The 23,225-nt window shown below is 41.4% G+C and overlaps 2 protein-coding genes across 5 annotated transcripts in view; one reads left to right on the forward strand and one right to left on the reverse strand.

Annotated features, from left to right (window-relative positions):
- The first annotated feature begins 663 nt into the window (after positions 1-663).
- On the forward strand, positions 664-21,193 carry fam13c (family with sequence similarity 13 member C). 3 transcript variants are annotated; one of them, XM_072667010.1, is made up of 14 exons: positions 664-749; positions 1,792-1,901; positions 3,457-3,508; positions 8,336-8,483; positions 13,311-13,500; positions 15,309-15,450; positions 16,020-16,101; positions 16,505-16,704; positions 16,800-16,883; positions 17,425-17,457; positions 17,723-17,818; positions 18,088-18,275; positions 19,016-19,117; positions 19,541-21,193. In XM_072667010.1, exons 2-14 carry the CDS (start codon positions 1,792-1,794, stop codon positions 19,662-19,664), a joined length of 1,551 nt encoding a protein of 516 aa, XP_072523111.1. In that variant the 5' UTR covers positions 664-749; the 3' UTR covers positions 19,665-21,193. The 3 variants fall into 3 exon arrangements, with proteins under 3 accessions (XP_072523111.1, XP_072523112.1, XP_072523113.1); XM_072667011.1 differs by lacking the exon at positions 17,425-17,457; XM_072667012.1 differs by lacking the exons at positions 664-749; positions 1,792-1,901; positions 3,457-3,508; positions 17,425-17,457 and having other exon boundaries at positions 7,496-8,483.
- The window catches only part of phyhiplb (phytanoyl-CoA 2-hydroxylase interacting protein-like b), a 33,374-nt gene continuing 29,291 nt past the window's right edge, over positions 19,143-23,225 (reverse strand). For both annotated transcript variants that reach the window (XM_072667013.1, XM_072667014.1), the window contains exon 5: positions 19,143-22,861. In XM_072667013.1, coding sequence (XP_072523114.1) covers positions 22,324-22,861 — 538 coding nt within the window. In that variant the 3' untranslated portion in view covers positions 19,143-22,323. The remainder of the gene's footprint in view (positions 22,862-23,225) is intronic.

The raw sequence follows: 23,225 nt of genomic DNA on the forward strand, positions 1-23,225 counted from the left end.
TGACATAGAATTTTGGTCACCTGATAAAAGATCAAAACCGAACGGTTAACTGAAATCGTTCCGGCCTTTGATCAAGATTGTTCAAATGTTTTATTAAAACAGTCATCAGAAGAGCTACAAATCTGAGCATTCTCCTCTACAACCAAAACTCTTTTATGGTGGCGTGAGGTCAGGGCGTTCTGTCTCCTGTGTGTTGTTGCTGATGAAGTGCTACTGTAAGTTAGCAGTGTGTGTAATGTAGTCTGCTGAGTGAGTGCTGGTTTGATCTGGTCTGACACCATGCACTCTTTAATGTTTTTGCCCAGAGGGAATCCTGCTAACAGTGGCACTATGCACTGTGGACAGTGCTCTATTGAGTCTAGGGCATGCACACACACATACACTTACACACGCACGTGTCCCACTGGCTTGCAGACTGTCTTCTTCTGCTCCCACAGCCTGCCAACGGGCACAGGTCAGTGGTACTAAATGTGAGCCTCAGTGCACCAAATCTGTCAAGACCTATCACACCAATCACATCAATATTCTCTCTCTCTCTCTCTCTCTCTCTCTCTCTCTCTCTCTCTCTCTCTCTGTCTTTCTCTGTTTTTCTCTCACTTTTCTGTGCATGTGAGACTGCACAGTCTCTTGCCTCAGTAAGCAAAGAAAGATTGAAAGGAATAGAATATTTGGGAATATTCTGCAAGGGTGTGCATATCTGCATGGATTGAGGAAAACTTTGGAGTCTGGATATATCCATCCTGCATAAGGTAAGACACTAACCTTGCACAAAAAAAAAAAAAAATGAACCTGATTGAGAGCTTCCGAGCTACTGATCCTAGTTTTTTTTTATTATTTGCCATTATTCCATTTTATTTCCAGTAGCAATATTTCTTTTTGGGAAATGTAGGTTATCTTAATTGCGGCCATAAGCTGCGTGCCTCAGATTCACTTAATGCCTAAGTGATGGAGGAACAATGGGGTGCTTTATAAAGGTTAAGCTCTGAACAGAATGCTAGCATGCTCTATACAGACTTAGTCAACACAATCTGCCCATGAGCTGCATACTATGCTAGGATGTGTTAAGCAGATGATAAGCAGATTCATACGGCTCAGTGAGCTTCCAGCTTTAAAGTCGGGTTTGCATGGTCCACGCTCATGCATGCATGTTTCAATGTGTGTGTGTGTGTGTGTGTGTGTGTGTGTATGAGATTTAGACATTTGAGTCACAGTATGTAGGAGTGTACCACTTGTTTTTTCTGCTGCCTCTGGTGTTGACATGAAAACATATCAGTGTGTCATGGCCAGATTGGAATTGGATAAATAATAATAAAAGTAATGCTTGCTATGTTCAAATCAATAATTAGTTTGAATAAAAATAAATATAAAAATATTTCAGTACCAGGACCAAAATCAAAGGTATTCAAAATAGTTTATCCTGGTTTTGTTGGAGTAACTGTCTACTTTCTACAGACTTTAGGGGATTGCTGTGAGGATTTGATTGCACTCAGTGACAAGAGTGTTAGTGAGGTCTGAATTTTGGATGATCAACACCCCACCTCATCCCAAACTCATCCCAAAAGTACTGGATTGAGCTCCATCATTTCAGAGAACACAGTTCCACTGCTCCACAGCTCATTGCTGGGGTGCTTTATACCCTTCTAAACTATGCCTGGCATTGTGCCAATAGGGTGCACAATTATAAAGGTTTTGGGTTTTCCAGCTTATAATACAAACATTTACTTACTCTGAACCATAGACCACGTAGTCGGCTTGACTTGACTCATGGTTTGTCTGGTTGTGTCGTGATAGATGGAGTCTGTTCCTGCAGCAAAGAGAGAAATGGAACTGCGCAGGTATATTGGAGCCCTGGAACCATGGAGATTTCACACTTCTCCTCCTCCTCCTCCTCCATGTTTAAGGTAGCACTCTGTCACTGCCAGTGAACAAGACTGAGACTGAAATTACACTCATACAGCCAGTAACAGTGCAGCACCTCGACTCTGGTATGAAGAGCTGAAGCTAAAAGCCAAAGATGGGATGGCTTATTCACTGAGGAGAATAGCAGTGTGTTTTGAGTGAAACAGACGTGCTTCTTCATAGCTAGGGGAACTGCTTTTTTAATCTGAGCAATGACCGAAACAACAAGGAAAGTAGGTTACAGCACAAGTACAGCACGGGAAAGCATTTAGCCAGCGGCTATGGAAGCTATAGACAGACTCAAATGTGAAAAGCCATTTTTCTACTTTCTGAACTGCTGAGTTGTTTTACCTCTGCAGTTCAGAAAGTAGAAAAATGGCTTTTCACATTTGAGTCTGTCTATAGCTTCCATAGCCGCTGGCTAAATGCTTCAATGTTTCAAGAGTCTAATAAAAAGTCTAGTCTGCTGGTCCCTGCATTAATAACCATAGGCTGTTAGTACTGTAATGTTCCTGAAAATAAGCAATACATGCAGTTCCTTGTTTACATGCACTTGTTAATTGAGACTGAATACAGAACACGAAACCTATCAGTCATAACATTAAAACCACCTGCTTAACCACTATTGTGTAGTGGTTAGGTGGTTTAACCCTGTTGCTTCCTGATCTGTTGAGACATAGACACAGACTTCTGAAGGTGTCCTGTCATGTCTGAGAGGTTAGCAGCAGACCCTTAAGTTGTGAGGTGAGGCCTCAAATATGTAACATTCTGGACACCTTTGCCCAAAATCTATTGATAAAAGTCTTCCCTCAGTAAGAGAACGTTTTTGTGCAATATCCCAGGAGTGATAATAACCTTCAATAACAATATTCTTCAGTTGCCTGTAAACTGAATTAAGCTACGCCTAGGCTGCAATCAAAGTAGGCTGCATTTCTCAGTTGCTAAGGCAGGCTGTTCCAAAGTGAAGGACCCTTCGCATACAGCCCAGAAATGCAACCTATGTTCGGAGCCCACTGAGCGAACTGATGTATCCGCCCCAGCCCTTGGTAAACCACAGTTCTCTGTGCACCTACTACCTGGATGAACCGCATGAAAGAGGACCTTTTCATTGATGACACCATGCAGCCTAGATAGACAGTTTCGTTTGTGTGACCAAGCCTACTAGGTAGCAGTTTTCATGGGACATTCCTACCGCATTCCTTTCTACTCCCTACCTTGGCTGCAGCCTAAGCTTTGGAGCGCATTTTATGACTGAGGGGGATATGACCCATTCCATTTATTATTCAGAATCAGCATGTTAAATTCCTTTCTCATCCAGCTTTACTGACATTGGTATTCAGTTTTCCATATTAAGTGTGTTATAAAATAAATAAATAAATAAATAAATAAATAAACACACATTTAAGTGTGTCTTTTTGAAAGGTGATATATTTGAAGCTTAGCGCTGTTTTCCTTATATCAACCTCATTTCTAAACATTTTCAAAAAACATGTTTTGACACAGCTTACTTGTCCTTTTCACCTTTGCTGTTTACGATTATGTATGTCTCCCCTACAGCTTCACATTCTTACTGGCTGAGGACAAAGATGATCCTCAGATACCATGCAAGGTAAAAAGCATACACACATCTCTGTCTTGCTACAATCAAATGTTATTAAACGTTGTTACTTAAATACGCTGATTTTTACTTAAATACGTTTTGCTAGGTCCTCCTCTGGCCTTTATTATGACCACACAAGCGACCTGAGAAAAATAAATAAAATGAACTGCTTTCCACACATTCTTAACTTGCTGTCCACTCACCTCCCATAGCCTCCACAAGCTCTTAACGAGTGGCGTGGCATCTTGCCAGTGCAGGTCACTTAGCCTTTACAGAGCCCTATAAGGAAAACCTGAGTTGCCCCCTGCCCTCCTGACTTAACCATACAGTGCCCTCCATAATGTTTGGGACAAAGATACATTTGTCCTTGATACCCTTCTCTGCTCCAGTTTAAATATGTAAATCAAATGAATCAGACATGATTAAAATACACATTCCAGACTATAATATTAGATGCATACATTCCTGCATACATTTTAGTTTCACTGTGTTAAAATTACAATACTTTTTACACAAACTCCTTCATTTCAAGGCATCAGAATGTTTGGGACAAAGCAATGAAAGCTACATTAAAGCAGTCATGTTTAGTATTCTGTTGCTTATCTCTTGCATGCAATTACTGCTTGTAGTCTGAGATTCATAGACATCACCAGGTGCTGAGTATCTTTTCTGGCTCCAAATCAGGGCCTTGTTCCCTTATGTTTTTTCTTTAGCATATGGATCGCATGCTCCGTTGAATTTGAATCAAATCCATTTATTTTTCTTTGAAAAACACCTGTGTTGCTTTAAAATGAAGCACTGTTACTGTAAAATGAAACAATGGGTCTATAGGCATTTAATGAAACTGGAGCAGATAAGATGTTCCTATACCCCTCAGAATTCATCATGCTAATGTCTTCAGCAATTACAAGTTAACCAGTACCTGTGTGCCCAAGCCATGACACCCCACCACCATGTTTCACCAATGAGGTGGTATGCTTTGGAGTGTGGGCAGTTTCTTTTTTTTGTCTCCACACTTTGCTCTAGCCATCCCTCTGATTCAGTTTAATCCTGATCACATCTGTCCACAAGAATCCTGCTGGCTCTTTAAAGGACTTTTTGTGCAGACTGTAATCTGGCCATTCTAGTTTTGTGGCTAACTGATAATGTGCACCTTGTAGCATCTGAGTGAAAAGAGTGTATATTTCAGAATAAACATCCAGCTGACAGTAATCCTGTGTTCAGGACAGCAATCCTGTGTTACTGAACTTCACTGATGAAGGGCCAGAGGATGGCAGAATTGACAAGGTCACACACACTGCAAAGGCTGTGGTGGAAGAATATTACCCATGTTTATAATATAAAAGTCTTGTAGTGGAAGTGGCATACAATATATGAGGTATAAAAGGTATGGTATAATAAATGTGCACCAACCCTAATTGCTAACTATGATATGATCATGCATTAGGAGAAACTGGGTAATAGTGTATAGCACTGGTTGTTTTTCTGTCATTAAGCTATTAGCTATTAAGGAATTAAGCTATTAGCTGAGCTATTAGACTCTGATTTGGAGCCAAAAAGATACAAAGTTTTGCTTTATTAATTACTATGCCATTACTTTATGACATATATCATTAACATCGCCACCATGTCCTTTCACCTGACCCTCATTTAGAAAAAAAAAGCGTATGGGCTGTATTTAGCACATATGCTAATTTCACATATACTAATACAGAATGCACTCAAAAAATAAATCTGCAATGAACACCAATAAACTGTTCAACAGTTTTGTCGTTTTCATGTGAAAACCTTGTATCTCCATTTTTGCAGTTTTTCATAGTTCCAAAATGTCTTCTACACTTGAATCTTTTACACTACTCCAACATCCCCAACACTCACATTACCTTTCCCTACACACCTACACTTACACTACTTAGACCTACACCCCATACTTAAACTACCTACGTCCCCTATACTTAACCTAACTACACGCCCTACTCTTACACTACCTACACCTCCACCCCACACATAAACTACCCACATTCCCTACAATTAAACTACCTACGTCCCCTATACTTAACCTAACCACACGCCCTACTCTTACACTACCTACACCTCCACCCCACACATAAACTACCCACATTCCCTACAATTAAAATACCTACGTCCCCTATACTTAACCTAACTACACGCCCTACTCTTACACTACCTACACCTCCACCCCACACATAAACTACCCACATCCACTACAATTAAACTACCTACTTCATCTATATTTACACTACCTACACCTCCACCCCACACATAAACTACCCACATTCCCTACAATTAAACTACCTACATCCCCTATACTTAACTTAACTACACACCCTACTCTTACACTACCTTCACCTTCACCCATACACAAAAACTACCCACATCCACTACAATTAAACTACCTACATCATCTATATTTACACTACCTATACCTTCACCCCACACATAAACTACCTACATCCTCTACAATTAAACTACACTTACACTACTTACGTTTACACTGATTAAACACTCCACAACACTTGCGCTGTTTACATTTACATCCTCTACACGTTTATTGACTACCCCTACTCGCTACACACATGCCCTTACCTTCACCTACATCCCCATAGACTCACATTACGTACACCTACACCTAGACTACTTACATTTACTTACGTCTACATCACTATACTCAAACACCTATACCCCTACACATAAACTACCTACATCCCCTACACTTAAACTACACTTACACTACTTACATTTACACTGATTAAACTGTTCCACATTTTGTCACTTTCACACAAAAACATTGTATCTCCATTTTTACAGTTTTTCATAGTTCTTTACATTATGTCAATATAGACCAATAGAAATGCTCCAAAGTGACTTATTTTGCTATTAACGCCCTTTACACTTACACTATCTACATCCCCTACCCTACCTATACCTACATCCCTTACAATTACATTACCTATACCTACACCCCTACACTTACACTACATACAACTACACCCCTATACGTAAACTACCTACACATCCTATACTTACACTACTGATATTTACACTCCCTACACTTTTATTATCTACATCCCCTACTCTTAGGCTACATACAATCTCTTACCTACACCTACATCACCATACACTGACATTAATAACTACACCCCAACACTTATCAATTAAAGGACACTACCTACACCTACATCCCTATACTTACACAACCTACAGCTATACCCCTACACTTATACTATCTACACCTACATCCCCTACTCTTACTCTATGTGCACCCCTACACGTACACTACTTATACCCCTACACTTACATTGCCAATACCCCCTAGACTTAAACTACTTGCACACTCTGTACTTACACTGTTTACATCTCATACACTTACACAATATTTAGTCATTTAGGCATGCAGCTTGAATTACACTTTTTGGTGACGTGGTAGTTATTATTTGTTCACTACATTAGACAGTTACAGTATAAATTAAGGTCAGATACTGGCGTCAAGTGTGTGTTGTGTCATACCTTTCCTAACTTGTGCGTGCACATACTTACCCACATACAAGCGTACACAATACTCTGCTGTAAGGAGCCAATGCTTGCATGTGTGGCAGTGTTGCAGGAGGATGCCTCCTGTGTGCATAAGCATGCACTCTCTACTTCAAAAAGATGGAGACAGATGGGGGGGGGGGGGTGCAGAGTTAAAGAGAAAGAGTAGGGGAGGAAGGAATAGAAAGGAGGATGAGTCATCTTCAGTGAAGCAAACAGAACATCAGCCTACTGCTCCTACAGCAGACCCAGTTAGTCCTAGAGAGAGTGAAAGAGAGAGAAAGTGACGGGTTGGGGGGGGGGGGGGGGAGTAGTTGGGGAATAAAGAGAGGATGACAGAGATACAGAGATGGTGCCAGTGAGAGAATGAGAGAGATAATAGAGATGTTGAGCGATAAAGCGATGAGAAAGAGAGTGAGGGAGAGAGAGAGAGAGAGAGAGAGAGAGAAAGGATCCACTGAAAGAGCAGAGAATTGGATCTGTATCTTACAACAGAACACTTTACAAACACAAAAACGTCTTCTCCATATATATATATATATGTGTGTGTGTGTGTGTGTGTGTGAATCTCTCTCGTCTACTGCAGCTGCTGCTGCTGGCAGCTGTACTGTCCGCCTCCTCCTGTGTTTTATGAATGGATGTGAGGGGAGGGGCATGATGACGTCAACGCGCACTCAGTGAGATTCTTCCCCCCTCCCATACTCCTCTACCCACCCCCGGATGCGGGAAAATCCTGAGAAAGCACCCTCCTTGCCTCCCTCCCTCCTTCCCCATCCTTCTTTACCCCACGCATCCATCCATCTTTCCATCCTCCACGCGCGCGTCCCACCCCGCCCCTTCATCATCCAACCGTCTTGCTGCAGCCAGTCTCAGCCGGCCTTCGCTCTGCTGACGCTTGTAGACACCCCCGCCCTACAACCCCCCGCCCAACACACACACACACACACACCCCTTTCTCTCACACTCTATCCCTCCCTTTTTTCTCTACCGTTTTTCCCACCACTCCAAGAGTGGCATGAATAATCCATGCGCGGGAAGGAGCTGCCGCAGCGAGGCGATCGGCGCACGTACACACACACGCACGCAGCCGCGCACACCCTCTCTCCCGGACGCACGCGCCTGCACGGCCGAAAGGCGCGCGCGTGCTGATCTGCAGCGGCATCCGGCTCTCCATCCGCTGTCCGGGAGACGGTGGTTGCTCGTCTCTCTCTCTCTCTGTCTCTACCTGTGTCTTTCCTTCCCTCTTTCTTGTCGTCTTCTGCCATGTTCTGCTTCTGCCTGCAGAGCTCGCTCCTAAAGCTCCAGGCTCTGGAGGAGGACTCCAGCCCTCCCCTGGGACGCTCGCCCGAAGACAGCCCACCTGGCCTGGGCTTTAGAGAGGAGATCCAGACCTCCTCACGCACCAGCCAGAGAGAGGACATCAGCCCGCAAGGTAACAGCAGCCACACTGTGACCACGGCTCACAGCAGGTGGAAGGCGTGGTGGGTCGCGCGCGTTTTGCACGGGGGGGATATTAAGGCATGCTGTTGCAAGGGTGCGATTAATTCACGTGGGATTCGAAAGCTAAACGTATAACTGCTGCAGTTGTGCATAAGCGAGGATTCACAGTGGTTTCAGTGGCTGAAGGCATGACTGTAACGTACCTTTGACGTCAGTGTGCGCTGATTCATGTGGCAAGCCAGCGTCTGAATGGATAAACGGATGCACAGCCTAACTGTATTTAATGTGTCGATTCATATGAGATTCAATAACCGAATGCATAAGTAAAGGTATATCTGCAGTGTAGCTGAGGATAATACTATGCCCTGGTTTTTATAGAATGGCTTACTGGATAAATGCACGCATACCTGTAACGTATGCGCTGATTCATGTGCGATTCAGTGAGTCGGTTAGCTGGAGCAGGTGAGTGAATGATGGGAGCTGAGAATGGGGTTTGTGGGACGTGGCTGAGACACTGGGGCTGGGTCTGGAGGGAAGGGGGAGGGACCGCTTTGCTTTTGTTTTGCTTGTGCTTTTTTGGCACCTCGCAGGCATCTATTAATAACGCAGGGAGTTTGGATAGAGATGCCCCCTGCCCACACCTCCTCCCAGCACGACTCTATCTCACACCGACACACACTTAGGTTTGTATTGCTGTCTTTGAGGGATGTTTGCACGGGTTATATGGATGACTTTGAGTAAAGACTGCTGTGCTCCACATCACCCAACACAACTTAGGCTTGAAACAAGTGGTAAATTAAAATGGGCATGGCATTTCCACAGGAGCGAAATACACTACAGCAGCACAGTTTACTTAACCTAAACTCAGTGACTTTTATTATATCAGAAGGATTATTATATCAGGCTATTCATAAATTACAGGAGTGAGCAATTAAAGGTGATAAAGTATGTCATTAAAAAGGCTGTTACAAGCCTGTTTACAACCCTGTTACTTACCTCAGAATAAAACATGCTGTGGTCTGCTTTATTTGACTGCTTTACAACACTGTAGGGCTCACAGAAGTCTCAGAATATAGCAAAGTTTTAACACTGTAACAGAAACACTAGCTAATTATTATTATTATTATTATTATTATTAATATTATTACTGCTAATTATTCCCTAGTCTAAGCAAATAGTAATGTTGTAAGCAAGCTGAAGAAATTGTAGCGGGTCAGATTTCAGTCTAACATCAACTCGGTTTCCCGGATTTCACTTTCCTGAGTCTGACCAATAAAAAGAACTGCTACTTTCTCCTCTGGTTCAGATTAGGTAGTCCAGTTTGTTTCTAAGGGAGTTGGTTCCGGACGTTGGAGAGAAGAGAAAATAAAAGGCTAGTATTAGCTTTAGTCTAGTTTTAGTTTAGGCAGATCCCTCTTTGTCTCCATTGCCTAGCTATGTTGCGAGCTGAGTTTAAGCTCACCTTCTGCGTATACTAGCATTGGAAAAGCCACGATCACAAGGCCTGGGTCCCATAGCAACCCGTATTCCTACAACTAGTAGAGTCTTAAGGTGATGTTCTGCTCTCCAGTATCAACAACACCATATTATCCTCGTGATTTGGCTTTACCACTTTGACTAGGGCTTTTGCCAGTATGTTGAGTGTATAACATTTTGGGGTTGTAAATATAGTGAGTCAGGATTGTTACTGAACAGTTTGGGGCTGGTTTTAAGCTCTGTTTTGGTTATCGTGTTTTTGTTTTTTGTAAGAGGAACAACAGTGTTTACATTTCAAAGTTTGTCTCTTCCATTAACTCATTATAAACTGTGCCAGGGTAGATACAGTTTGACATTGTAGGGCCATCCTAAAGTCTGGGTGGCTACTTAAAGGCTACAGGAGGCTTTTTGTCTTTATGTAATATATTTACATTCAGTGCATTACATCATCTCTGAACAAGAAGCACAAACAATTTTAGGTTTTTGATAAAAGTAAATAAATGTGGTGGATCCCCAGTAAGAGCTAAACACGTAGACACACACACCTCTGTGTTCAAACACATCTACATTCTGCTGGCATTTCTTTCTCTCACCTTTCCTGCTGTCTTTCTCTTCACATCAGTTTGAGAGTGAGTGGATGAAAGCTTTATTCGGTATGTTAGTTGTTTTTGCGTCAGACTGACCATGGTCCCCCCTCCCCTCCTCTACACTCCTCTATTTGTAGAACATAAACCAGTCATGGATCGCCCAGAGATTTTGTTTATCTTTTTCGGCAGTGGCAGGCGAGGTCAGCGAGTCTCTGATGACTCATAAGCATCTCTGTATGTGTGTTGTGTGGGAGTATTCATGTACATGTGTGTGTGTGTGTGTGTCATCAGGTAGTTATTATTCTCCACCACTCCACTTCCCCTGGAGCCAATCCCACCTGCTGCTTATCATTAAGCTGCTTCTGTCATTTCATTTGCTCTTGTACCTGCGGTTATGCTCTCAGTCCACTATGAGCCGATATTGGACCTGGCTTTCTTGGCTTCTGTAAAAACCTGTAGCATTTACATTTGAAACCTGACCATGACTGAGTAAATTAAAAGAACACATTCAGTCAGGCACTGTTGCTCATAGGTTTCTGCAATGGCTATCGTAGTGCTGGGAAAACGCATTACAAGACAGACCTCTGCCAGGATAGATCTGGCTATCTTTTCTAATACTGGGCCCATACTGTTTTATTTTTCCCTCTGAAGTCTACCTATGGCATTTTTTGTGCTGTTATATAACAGTCATATTTAAATATTTACATTATCATGTATTAACCTCTCTTTATCCCTTAGAATTAAACAGAATTAAACCTAACAATGTATTACTTATGTCACTTATTAAACAACAGAAGATAAGAAAAGAATAGAAAAAGGTGTTAAAAAGCACATATCAAGCACACGTTGCATGTCGAGCGTGTACATTTTTGAATCTTGAGTACTGTGTTATTCTGCTAAATATTAGCAGTTTGGTGGCAATGGAATGAATCTGTTCATTCATTTTTCCAGGGAGTTGACACTGACACTGTCAGACACACATCAGTGTCAAGTATAGGGAGATGCAGCCCATGTAGGCGATGGCAATGGGATGTACGTACATCATCTTAAGCATGCTTGCTAAATTGCAAACCAAAACTAATCCTTTAAAAATGACAGATACATAAAAATAACAAAAACATCAACCTTGGTTTGGACCCTGCTCTGGACTTTCCAGTGTGAAAAAGGATGTCTGGACACTGTTGCAGAAGACTGCAACAATCCATTGCTTTCTTACAACCAGCAACAGCCTTACCTTGTCCACTCCAGTAACTCAACCAACACTCCTTATCACTTCATTATAGATGGGCAGCTAAAGTGCTGTAGGCTAAAGGGGTAGTCATATGTAAATGTGATAATTATTGTGAGTTTTAATTCTGTACATTTGCATTAGTACAAACGCGCTCTGCTGAACTGCTTGCACATATAAATGTTAAGGGCAGCAAAACAAAAGCCAGACATTCTGTGTCTCTCACGCCACAAAAATGCAGTACGTGTCAATTCGTCCGAACTGCCAATTCTGTTATGTCAGCTAACAGTCGCCCACATTGGCTAACATCATGCTGAATGATTGGGGGGGAGAGGAAGGACCATTCTAACCACCCACAGACTCTTGTCCAAGAGGTGTAGAACTTCCCAAACATGCCAGGCCTAATGAAGGTTTAACGGGACTCTTTTACTAGCTTTTACCAGCTTAGACCAAAGGCAAACTGTTTTTCTGTTCAATTAGATGATGCAGAGTTAAGGTCCAGCTCTAATATGGGAACCTTAAGCAGTTAAAGTGATAATTAAATAGAGGACTGGCAATAGCAATGTCCTAAACTAGGGATGTCTTTTGATTTTCTGCCCCCAATACTTACCTCTTTTAATACTGAGTATCGCCATTGGTATTGGATCTGTATGGATCGGATCTTTGTTTTTCTGTAAATTTTACAGCCAGTTTATGTAAGTTTGGCCTTTAATTAATCCTGAAGTACAATATCTTTGTTTTTAGTAAACAGTTAATATAATGTGACTTCCTGGACTGATTTATTTTGAGTTGAGAAGCTGACGTATTTTTAAAATGACCACTTTATAATAGGTTTTTTTATTTTATAGTAAAGTTTTCCCAGAAAATCTGCTCTAGAATGCCCTACCCCACCTCACCTTTATGCACATATAGAGATAAGAAAGCTAGCATTTTCTCAGTGTTTATCTGTGTCTGCTATAGTTTTGTGGAATATTAATATTGTACGGATAATTAATATTCTAATTCTTTCTTGCATTACTGTTTGTCTTGCAACCCACCTGTATTCCCACCTGTATTCATTAAGTGAAAGAAGACTTAAGTGCATAACATGATACAAGGATGAAACTTGCAAAAGCCTACACTGTTAACTACTTAGGGGTACTCTTTACAATTACTAATAGTAGAATAAGCTAGCACTATAAGTAGGCACTGAAAACCCCACACCAATGTAAAACATATGCATTGATGCAGCTTCCTTACGACCCACTCAGCCCCTCATACTGGGCGACCCACACTCATTTTTAAAGCTAATTGTAGTTTGTTGATGGGAATATCATCTACACATGCAGAGAACTTGAAATGTGAGAACCTGTATTTTTAAGCTGTGATGACACCTGCCAGGGTTTCACACACTCTTCTTGATTTGTGAATGAAGACTGTAAGGCTCAGTCAGTGTGGTGCTCTAATCTTAGTCGAGCAGCGGTAGGTCTTCTCGCTATCACTATGTGACATTCTATATGTGTGTGTGTGTGTGTGTATGTGTGTGTAGACTCCAGGCAGGCCGAAGTGGACTGTATTGAGCCCCAGCAGAGTCCCGGACCCAGTCGACTCATTTACTCCATCACAGACGGGAACAGCCCCCTGCCTTCCCCCCGCTGTGCCAGCCTCAGCCTCAGCCAGAGATTCAACACAGACCCAGAGAGTGCACCATCACCTCCCTGCTTCCAGCAACTTATCATGTATGGTGATGCTCTCTCTCTCTCTCTCTCTTTCACCACACACACACACACACACACTAAGCTGCTGCTTGTGCACTTCTCAGGGATTTTATCAGGTACACCAAAACCATGTAGGTGCACTTTGTAGGTTTACAGTTTCTGACTGTAGCCCATCTGTTGCTGCACAATTTATCTGCCGCCTTCAACTCCCCTATTAATAAAAAGGGACCACCACAGGACCATCACTGACTTGTTTGGCTGGTTGATCATTCTTAGAAACTTGTGACATTGGCGTGGCACTAGGGTATTAGGGTACCACGTACAGCAGTGTATGTAGCAATATACAGTGCTGTGAAATAGTAAATACATCCCATGAAAAGACAGTTTTACATGTGCGGATAGTTGATCTTCATTTCAACAACAAAGAACAAGAGTTTGGACGATCCTTAGAAACTGATCTTTAATAGCCAGCTACTACCATTTACATTTGGGTTGTTAAGGCTGATAATTTTTAGGTAAAAGTAAACCAAAAAAACCCAGAAAATAAAGTATTTTACCTTGCACCCTGCACCTTTTAGTGGTTCCCTGCTCGAACTAGCTGAATCAGAATTTGGATTTTGGGTGGTTTTGAATTTTGGACCAATTACAGGAAAGTTCTTGTCACCTATTAAACAATAGAAGAAAGAAAAGAAGTAAAAATGAGCGACGGGAGCTGTTATAGTTGCTGCATGATAGTTGCTTTAATTTGAACGAAACAAAATGTAACAAAAACATGAAACTTGGTTTGGACCCTGCTCAGGACTTTCAGGTGTGTTCTGGAGTGTTGTACACTACGGTAACTCTGCTATACCCTCTCTGCAGTACCAGCACTAGCTGAATCAGGTGTGTTGGGAGCAGGGTAGACATTAAAATACGCAGGACAGGAGGTCCTTTGGAACCCAGTAGTGGGAATCACTACTTTATTGTTTCTGACGGCACTAACATTAGAATAATGTTACCATCCAATACCTAGTTTTATTAAATCAGTCCTTAATTAAAGTAAAACAGGTGAGCTGCCGGTGGAACTGGACAAATCCATTCAGAGGCTGATGTTCACTGAGAAAATACCAACCAAACGTGTTCTTCTAACCAACATGAGAACAACACATTATTTTGTCCTGTATTTGTCTTTACTTGGATTTTTCCTCATGTTATATAGTGTTTAAAGGACCCATTAACTGCTAAGATAAATATAAACAATTTTCATGGCTACCTAAGGCAAACGCACAGTCTGCACAGTAGTCTGATAATGAGATCTGTTACAAAAATTCATCCAAATATTTAGTTTTTATAGAAATGATCTCTAGATAGGATCTTTAGATCTTTAGATGCCTTCTACAGAAGCAAAAGCCAATTATGGATAACAATGGTTGCAATGCACTGAATGAAGAGTCAGAAAAGTAAGACTTGCCTTAGGATCGACCATTTGTCTGCTGTAAACCCCTCAGGTTTATTAACAGATCTGCAACTATGCTTTTGGTCTGGTTTGGATTTGTGGGATGCCTATACTGTAGAATAATATACACAACAAACACCCAACAAAACTGTAACACTGACCTAGAATCCTCTGAAACACACACACACACACACACACACACATGCTCTTACCTTGTGTTTCTCTGTGACCTACTTTAAAAAAGGCTATTCTTTTTCTTGGTAACTGACATTAGTTCCTCTGTTAGCTGACAAGTCTCAAACAGCTTTGAACCTCCATGGACTTTTTGTACTTTTATTAATTAAATGTATGTGTGTTTATGTGTACAGTAAGTGTTTTTTTCTCTCTCTCTCAGGCCTCGTGCTGTGGTCAGACCTGTGGCTGCTGACGATGCTAAAGAGGTGCTGTCTATTCCGCTACTCACCAAACACATCCAAACCCTCAAGAGGAAAATACGCAAGTTTGAAGAACGCTTCGAGCAAGAGATGAACTACAAGGTAATACAGAGCTGCTTTATATAAACTCATTCACATGAGTATAACCAGTGTGGATTCATTACTGTGGATTCATTAGTGTAATAAGAATAACTTTCTGCAATTCACAGAAACAAAGTACTGTACACAGTACAACCCCAGCAAGATCTTGAGCAAAATTGAACTGTGGGTTGTTTTGGTCAGACCCTCAGTATTGTTTAGTTTTGCAGAAGATATAACTTAAAAACAGCCTAACTTCAGGTGAAATGAACTTAACCTGAATGTTGGTCAGTCCATGTGCAGCAGCTTCCAGCATGTAAATTCCTCTCCTTGTCTTACTGCCCCCTCTGCTGGTCAGTACAATTACTGCACCTACATTGAATGCTGACCTTAAAATAATTGTGCATCAGTTGCATCAAAATATTACAGTGTTCACAAACCTTAAACGGCCTCATTCACTGCCTTATATAAGAAACCATTTTTAATAATATATATATATATATATATATATATATATATATATATATATATATATATATATATATATATATAATAGGTTTGTTTCTCAATGCTTTTTATTTTCTCTACTCCAGCCCTCCCACAATGACAAGTCAGCAAATCCAGAAATATTCAAGCTCATGAGTGAACTGGCCAGGTCTCGCAAGCAGCTCAAAGGTGGGTCTTTATATTGAAGCTATTCTGATGACATGCTGATCTACTGAGGGTGGAACATTTGCCATCAGCTCCTTTTAACAGTATTTTAAAGCCACAACTAGTTTATTGCCATTTTGTTGTGAGGGATGTCTAGAGAATGGTCTAGTGTGCGTATCTACAAAATGCACAAATACATGCCTGAACAACTGTCACATCAGTGTATGCGCACTGTCCAAAATAGACTGTGTGCTCCTTTTGTGTGTCATTTTCCCCAGCCCTGGTCCTAGAAGCCCAATGCTCTACACGTTTTTGCTGTTTTCCGAGCTCCCAACATGCATGATCCAACTAATCAGTGCAGGACTGTGGGCCAGAACTAGGAAACACTGTCCTAGATAAACGTCTTGTTTTATAACCTTGTTTTCAGATCTGAAACTGAAGCAGTCTGTTGAGGAGTCTCGAGGGCAGGAGAATGACGAGCCCACCGATGTATGCAGGTACTCTAATGGGCTGCAGGAGGCGACAGAGCTACAGCAGCACAAGCCCTCACTGGAGGAGACTGTGGACCTGCTGCTGAAGAGGCTGAGGGAGAAACGCCAAGCCCTGGGCCTACCAGACAACATGAAGGTGAGGCCATCTGTGGTTCCATGCTGTTTGTGCTGCCCAAACCAGAGGGGCCCATGGTATGTGAGATGATTAACCGTGACTTCTTCACTCCTCAGGAGATGACCCACAGGCAGATGGCCCTGGAGAAGCTCACGCTGCAGAAATGCCTCCTTTATTTTGAGAGCCTTCACGGACGCCCAGTAAGAGCTTGTTTACTATTTAAACGACTTGTTTTAGTAGTCTTTTCAATCCAACACCAAGTAATACCAAGGATAGTATACTGACTCTAGTTCCAGTACTGATCACTTTAAAAGGCTTGTTGTGCATGTAAAATAAAAAATATATTTTCATACAGTCATCAGAGAGTGACTTGAATGGAGCTATAATCTTATACAGAGGGGAACAAACAATTTGGTAGCAAGCCATAACAGTGTAGCTATACACACTCATCAACACACATCAATTACCCTAATCAAAAATTAACAAATAAAAAAACTAGAAATAAACTGTTACCATTAAGTAGCATTGAGATTAGCGTTGAAGTAATGGCCTTCTGTGTCATTGTTGCTTGTCTTATCATGCTGCCACGTCTCATTTTGTTTTTAGTGTCCATTTCATCAGCTTAGCTTTCCTCATCCTCTCCATTTTTCACTTTGTTTGTGGTCAGTTTCTTTGTGTAATTATTTCTCTCTGCCCTCATTTTTATTGTTGCTTTTCTTATGTTGTCACTCCTTTGTGAAGAAGCCGAAGGTACTGGTCGAATCAAATAACAAAGTGAGTCATTATGAGAGCCTGTTGTCATTAATATGCACCAGAATTTTATTTATTTATTTATTTATTGTTTGTTTGTTTGTTTGTTTGTCATGTCTGTGGGCCCCCTCAAAAGGAAAGACTCAATTTTGAAAAGGAAACAACTGGACCAGACATATTTATACTCTGGCACTGATCTTCCCATACCTATACAAAACAGCTAAAAGATTACTTGGTCCACGGCTCTTCTGGTGTGCTGATTTCTTGTACTGTGACTTTGCTATTGCAGGGCACCAAGCAGGAGAGGAACCTGGTGAAACCGCTATATGACCGATACCAGATGGTCAAGCACCTACTGTGTGCCATTCCTACAATTACCACTATAGTAAGTTCAACATTGACTGTGTTGTACTAGAGCAGTAATGCAAGAAACATCAATTATGCCTCTACAGCCCTGATTCACTACAGTCACTGTGACTAGTAGGCTAGTTAAGTGCTGCAACAATGAATCATTTTAATCAAGAGTGATCCTTAACAAGCATCTTATCTAACTCAAAGTCAAATAATAAAGATGCCAAGCATGTTAGCATCTTGGCCTGCTAATGAAGAGGTAAATGCAGTACAGCCTCTTGTTTCTTTATTTTTTGGGTTAAGGAGGAAGAGGAAGGGTCTGATGAAGACTACGTGCAACATACACCACCCCCACGGCAGCCCACACCAGAGTCAATGGATGAGGAGGATGACGAAGAGGACAGTGACCCGGCCTTCGTGTCCCCGCTGGATGAAGTGAAAGCAGTGCGGCACCCAGGCATCACAATGTCTAACCTCCACGCGGCTTCCAAGTAAGCCCCTACCTTGACCCCATTTAAGATGTGGTCGACTTATTATTTCTTATACCATAAGATAGAAGAAATAGAAGCCATACCTAGGAAACTGGTCAGGGCTGGTTTTACCATGGAAGAGTAGGCATTGAACACTCCCTCTACCAAGTAAGATCTTAATACTCCAAAGCATTTCCAAAGGAAAACTGAGCCCAGGGTGATTACTGCATGTGCCATTAGCTATCATAACAGAACACTGTCCCACCAATAAAGTTCTTAGAAGCTTGAAGAATGTTTTTAAACACGTTTGTTAGCACATGCAAGTCTTCAAAAAAGTATGGCTGTACATCACTCAATTAGGATAACCATCATTTTTCACATTTCATTGATCTGTTTGGGTTGTATTTACAGTTGTAAGTGTACATACTTTGTAGCTCTGTTACTGCTGGGTTTTATGAATGAGGCCCTGTATGTCATTCAGTTTTAGAAATACTATTTTAGATTACTGAACAATTACAGTTAGAGGATTTAGGAATACACTTTGCAAGATTTGTTGGATATAAGCCTTATGAGCCGTAATGAGACTTGTTTTTGCCAAGCCATCTCTTTAACACAAGACTGGGAATCTTTCCACTTATTGTTTAAATCCTGGGTCATTTCAGGCACCAAGGTCAAGTGCCGATTATAATCTGAGCAGTACTAATGGGAGATAAGGGGTTTACTGAGCCGTGTGGTTTAAATGGAGCTAAAATGTATTCCAGGTCTGAGCTGCTGGAGTGTCTACGAGAAACTCGAGCTGAAAAGAAGAGGCGACGGAAAGCTATCAGGGAGTTTGAGGAGCAGTTCTTCAGACAGATGGGCAGGTAGCACTCGAGTGACACACTGTACTGGAGTTAAACATGTTTTAATGAACACTCATGTTACGTTTGGCTTTTAAAACATGAACAAGAAGTGAAATGAAAAGAGACAAACATCCACAAGGAGATTCAGTACAGTTAGCTTAATGCACACCTAATCTGCAGTACACAAAAGAAACAGACAGGGAAAGAGTGAGAGAAGAAAAACCCTTAAATCACAAAAAATACAGTGATTCTGTACACGGCATTTTCATATGAATCGCAGAAAATAAAATACACTTCTCTTCTGTGTAGCTGATATCCACTGATGTACAAAACTAGTTTGATAAGGCAACACAAGGATTAATCTCACTGCTGAACTGGGCTCACATGGTCTCTATTAATCTTCCTCTCTTTTTCTGTTTTTTTTTTTTCATTAATTCACATAAGGACTGCACAAAAGGATGACCGGATTCCAATGGCGGAGGAATACCAAGAGTACAAAAGCCTCAAAGCCAAACTGCGATTGCTGGAGGTTCTGCTTAGCAAACAGGAAACCACAAAGACTATGTAAAATGTGCATTATATGTATATTTATATATATATATATATATATATATATATATATATATATATATATATATATATTACACACAGAGGACAGTATATATATATATATCTCCCTGTTTGCCTTTCAGTACAAACCCTGATGTTTGGACCAAAACATATAGTTTTTTTTTCATACATTTTACATGCTCGTGCCATAATAACACTACAATGCACTTTAATATTGATTCTATTTGAAGCTGCCCATACTTCCCAGACATAAATCGGAATTTACAAAAAAGCCTGCATGACATACCATGTAAATACAGGTGTCTGTTCTGTATTGTGCTGATACTTCATTCCAATCTCAGTGGATACTGACAGATAGAGAAAACTGAAAAAAGTTGTTTATCGAGGCTATGCTTACGAAAAATGGCACTTTACAGCATTTTTGAAGAGATTTTATTCTGTTGATTACCAAAGCCTGAATCAATATGCAAATCTTTTTCTTGGTTTCTTGTTCTGATCTGAGTTTGTGTCGTTCTGAGCTGATTAGCGACATGGCGGTCAGCATCTGATCCTCAGGGGGTCTGTGATGAGTGGCTTTAACTAAGTCTAATGCCCAAATTTCTCATGCTAAATGTGGAATCAAAATCCAGAGCACTTAGAATTACAATCATATGCAAACTCAGTAGCTCCCTGAAACAAACAGCGATATCAGTGGCGACCGATGTAGAACATGAACGGTACAGAATGTATCTGCACAATTTGCTGTCATGATAAAATAAAGAAGCAGGAATGAAAATGGCACGTAAAGAGAGATGAGTACCTTCTAGCATCCTTCTGATGGACAAGCTCAATTGTGAAGAAAGTGGAAGCTAATAGACAGAAGCAGGATTTTAACAAACAATTTGTTTCAGAAGATATAGAAGAGTTGTATGATGGCAGGACTCTACTCTACCATGAAGCACAATGGACCTCTTTTGTACGGCCCAATACCACAACAACACACAGGAACAAAAAGAAAAGCCTGTTGAAAGCTACCTGATCTGCCCCACCTGAACCTATGTAACAGTACTTATGCTAGAAGCAGGAGATATGCTCAATGTGGCAGAAATGGCACGTTCTGTAACATTACGTGCAGTTCTGCTCACTCTGAATGAAACTATCGACACGGCTCTCTCCTCCTCCACCGTTACAGTCGTGTTTAGTGTCTCTGCATGCCAGTCAACTTAAAAAGACAAAAAAAAAGAAGTTGTTGAACTGTTCTGCAGTCACATGTGGTTTGTTCTGTGTCATATTTGCTATGTTCCAGATTGGATTTGATGTACACAGCCACGATGATCAACTACTCTATTTGAATGTTAGCTTTTAGTGCACGTTCCTTTCTGCATTGGTTTATGCAGCAGATTTGTGTGAGTTTTTATTTATTTATTTATTTATTTATTTTGCTATACTGTGAATCCACACCTTGCCACAGAAATCCTCGGTATTGTGCACTTCTGGTTCCGTCCATTTTCTATACACCAGTAAAAAATAAATATTTTTCTATGTATACTCCTCTGCATTTTTATTTCACGTGTTAAACACAGCAAGTAGTGGTTTTTGGTTGGAATAAATAACATGAAACACTGCAGAACAGCGACTACGGAAGTGCTAACGTCTTTTCAGTATTAGTGCCATGCTGCGAGAAAGTCTGCCATACTGATTAGAATGATCCCGTAAGTGTGTATCATTAAAACACATCTATAATGCCTCGTTAAACTTGGCTACAATTGGTTGACTACAGCAGCTTGACCTTGTGGGCTACGTTACGTTGTCACCTTTGGCAAAAAAAAAAAAAGTTACATTGCAGCTTTATAACGTGAAGGAACCTCTGTTTGATGCGTCACAGCCAGTGGGGGAGTTTAAGGGATCGAAGGTCACATTTTAACTGACAATTTCATCTCACCTCCCAACAAACATTAAAATTAGGGAAGCAATATATTGAACCCAAAAAAGAAAAGAAACTGTGAGACGCATGTTTTAGTGCAGTGCTTTAAATTCCAGGTCCTGGAGTAACCCTGTCCTGCATATATTAACATTTTCCTTTATCCAACATATAGTTTTGGAAGTAGAGCGGGTGTTGTATGAGGGACCATAATGCAGTTGATCTATAGAGGGAGGACACTGAATTTAGACTGTAGAGGAAAATACATCTTTCCTGTAGTAGCATTTAGCTATCCAGTAATGGGGCATGTGTTCTCAGAATTTGTTACTAGTCTGATTATGGAAATGAATGCGAGGTAACCATGGAAATAGATGGCTGTAGTCCACTAATCCATACAACAGTAGTGTAGTCTGCTTCAGGCTATGCTATTTTTTTGTCATTTAGACTATGACAGTTGGACAGTAAGAGTAGACCAACCCTAATGTCTAATTCTGAGAGCATGTTGGAGTAAAAAGTGAATTTGAGATGTGACCCCCCCTTCCCCCAGTGGAAATTACACCTCTTGTCACAACAAAATGTACCTGGCAGGTATACTCCAGGACCAGGGTTTAGAATCACTGCTGAGGAGGAGCCTTCAGGCCAAAAAAAAAAAGAAGTTGGAGAAGAGACTGGAGGGAAAAAGAAGTAAGATGGGGGATGCAACATGTCAAACCACACACATCATTGGGAGCTGGAGGTCAAAGGTGAAGCAGGTTGGCTAGCGGCCCACACTGATGTTGCAGGTTTTGCAGCTGGGGTCCTTCTTGGCATTGACTGTGGACATACTCATGAGCTGGTGGCCACTGATCTCAGCCTCTGTGCCCAGACTCAGGTCCACTGGGTCTGTGTAGATGACCTCCAGGATGAGGTCCTGCGCATGCCGGAAGGTCAGGCGCCCATCCTCGTCCTGCACACATGTCAGGAAGGGGTTGTCAGCGATGTCCAGCAGGGGGAGCCTCTGCTTGCAGAACTCGTCTCCTGGCGAGCCACGCGGCGCAAGCACCAGGATGACGTAGTGGTAGGCCGTGTACATGCAGTAGAAGTCGGCGAAGTATAGGTTGGTGCCAGGGTTGAAGAGCACCTCGGCGGGCACCTGAAAGCGGTAGCGGCCGTACGGAGAGTCCTGTGGTGGCTTGCCTGTGTTGAATTCAGTGTTGCAGCTAAAAAAGATGCCCTCCAGCTTCCCACTGATGGGTGAGCCATGGCTTCCACTGTTGTCCTTCACTGATGGCAACATCTTGTTGTTTTGGGCCTCCCTGAAACAACAAGGAAACATATCCTATAATTATAAGTAACCCAAACTTAGCTTTTTTATTGCTTCAGCTGAAGGATCAGCTTTTAGCATCTTTCTTACACTGAGACCTGCCTTTTTATATTCTAGTGGCTAAAAGATTCCTCTAGTTCTATTAATGTGAAGATGCTTCCAAGAATCCTGTTTTTGCTTTAAATTGGACTATATTCATAAGTTCTAAATGTATATGTGCACTGAAAATTTGTGCAGATGCTTCCAGGTGATTCCATACATTCTTACTCACTTTGCCTATGTTGTCCCTTTCATATTGCTGAATACCCAATCTTGACCACCAGTCACCACTGATCTCCAGCCTTCTCAGAATTGTT

Source organism: Salminus brasiliensis, chromosome 22 (assembly GCF_030463535.1).
Source record: "Salminus brasiliensis chromosome 22, fSalBra1.hap2, whole genome shotgun sequence".
Classification (NCBI taxonomy): Eukaryota; Metazoa; Chordata; class Actinopteri; order Characiformes; family Bryconidae; genus Salminus; species Salminus brasiliensis.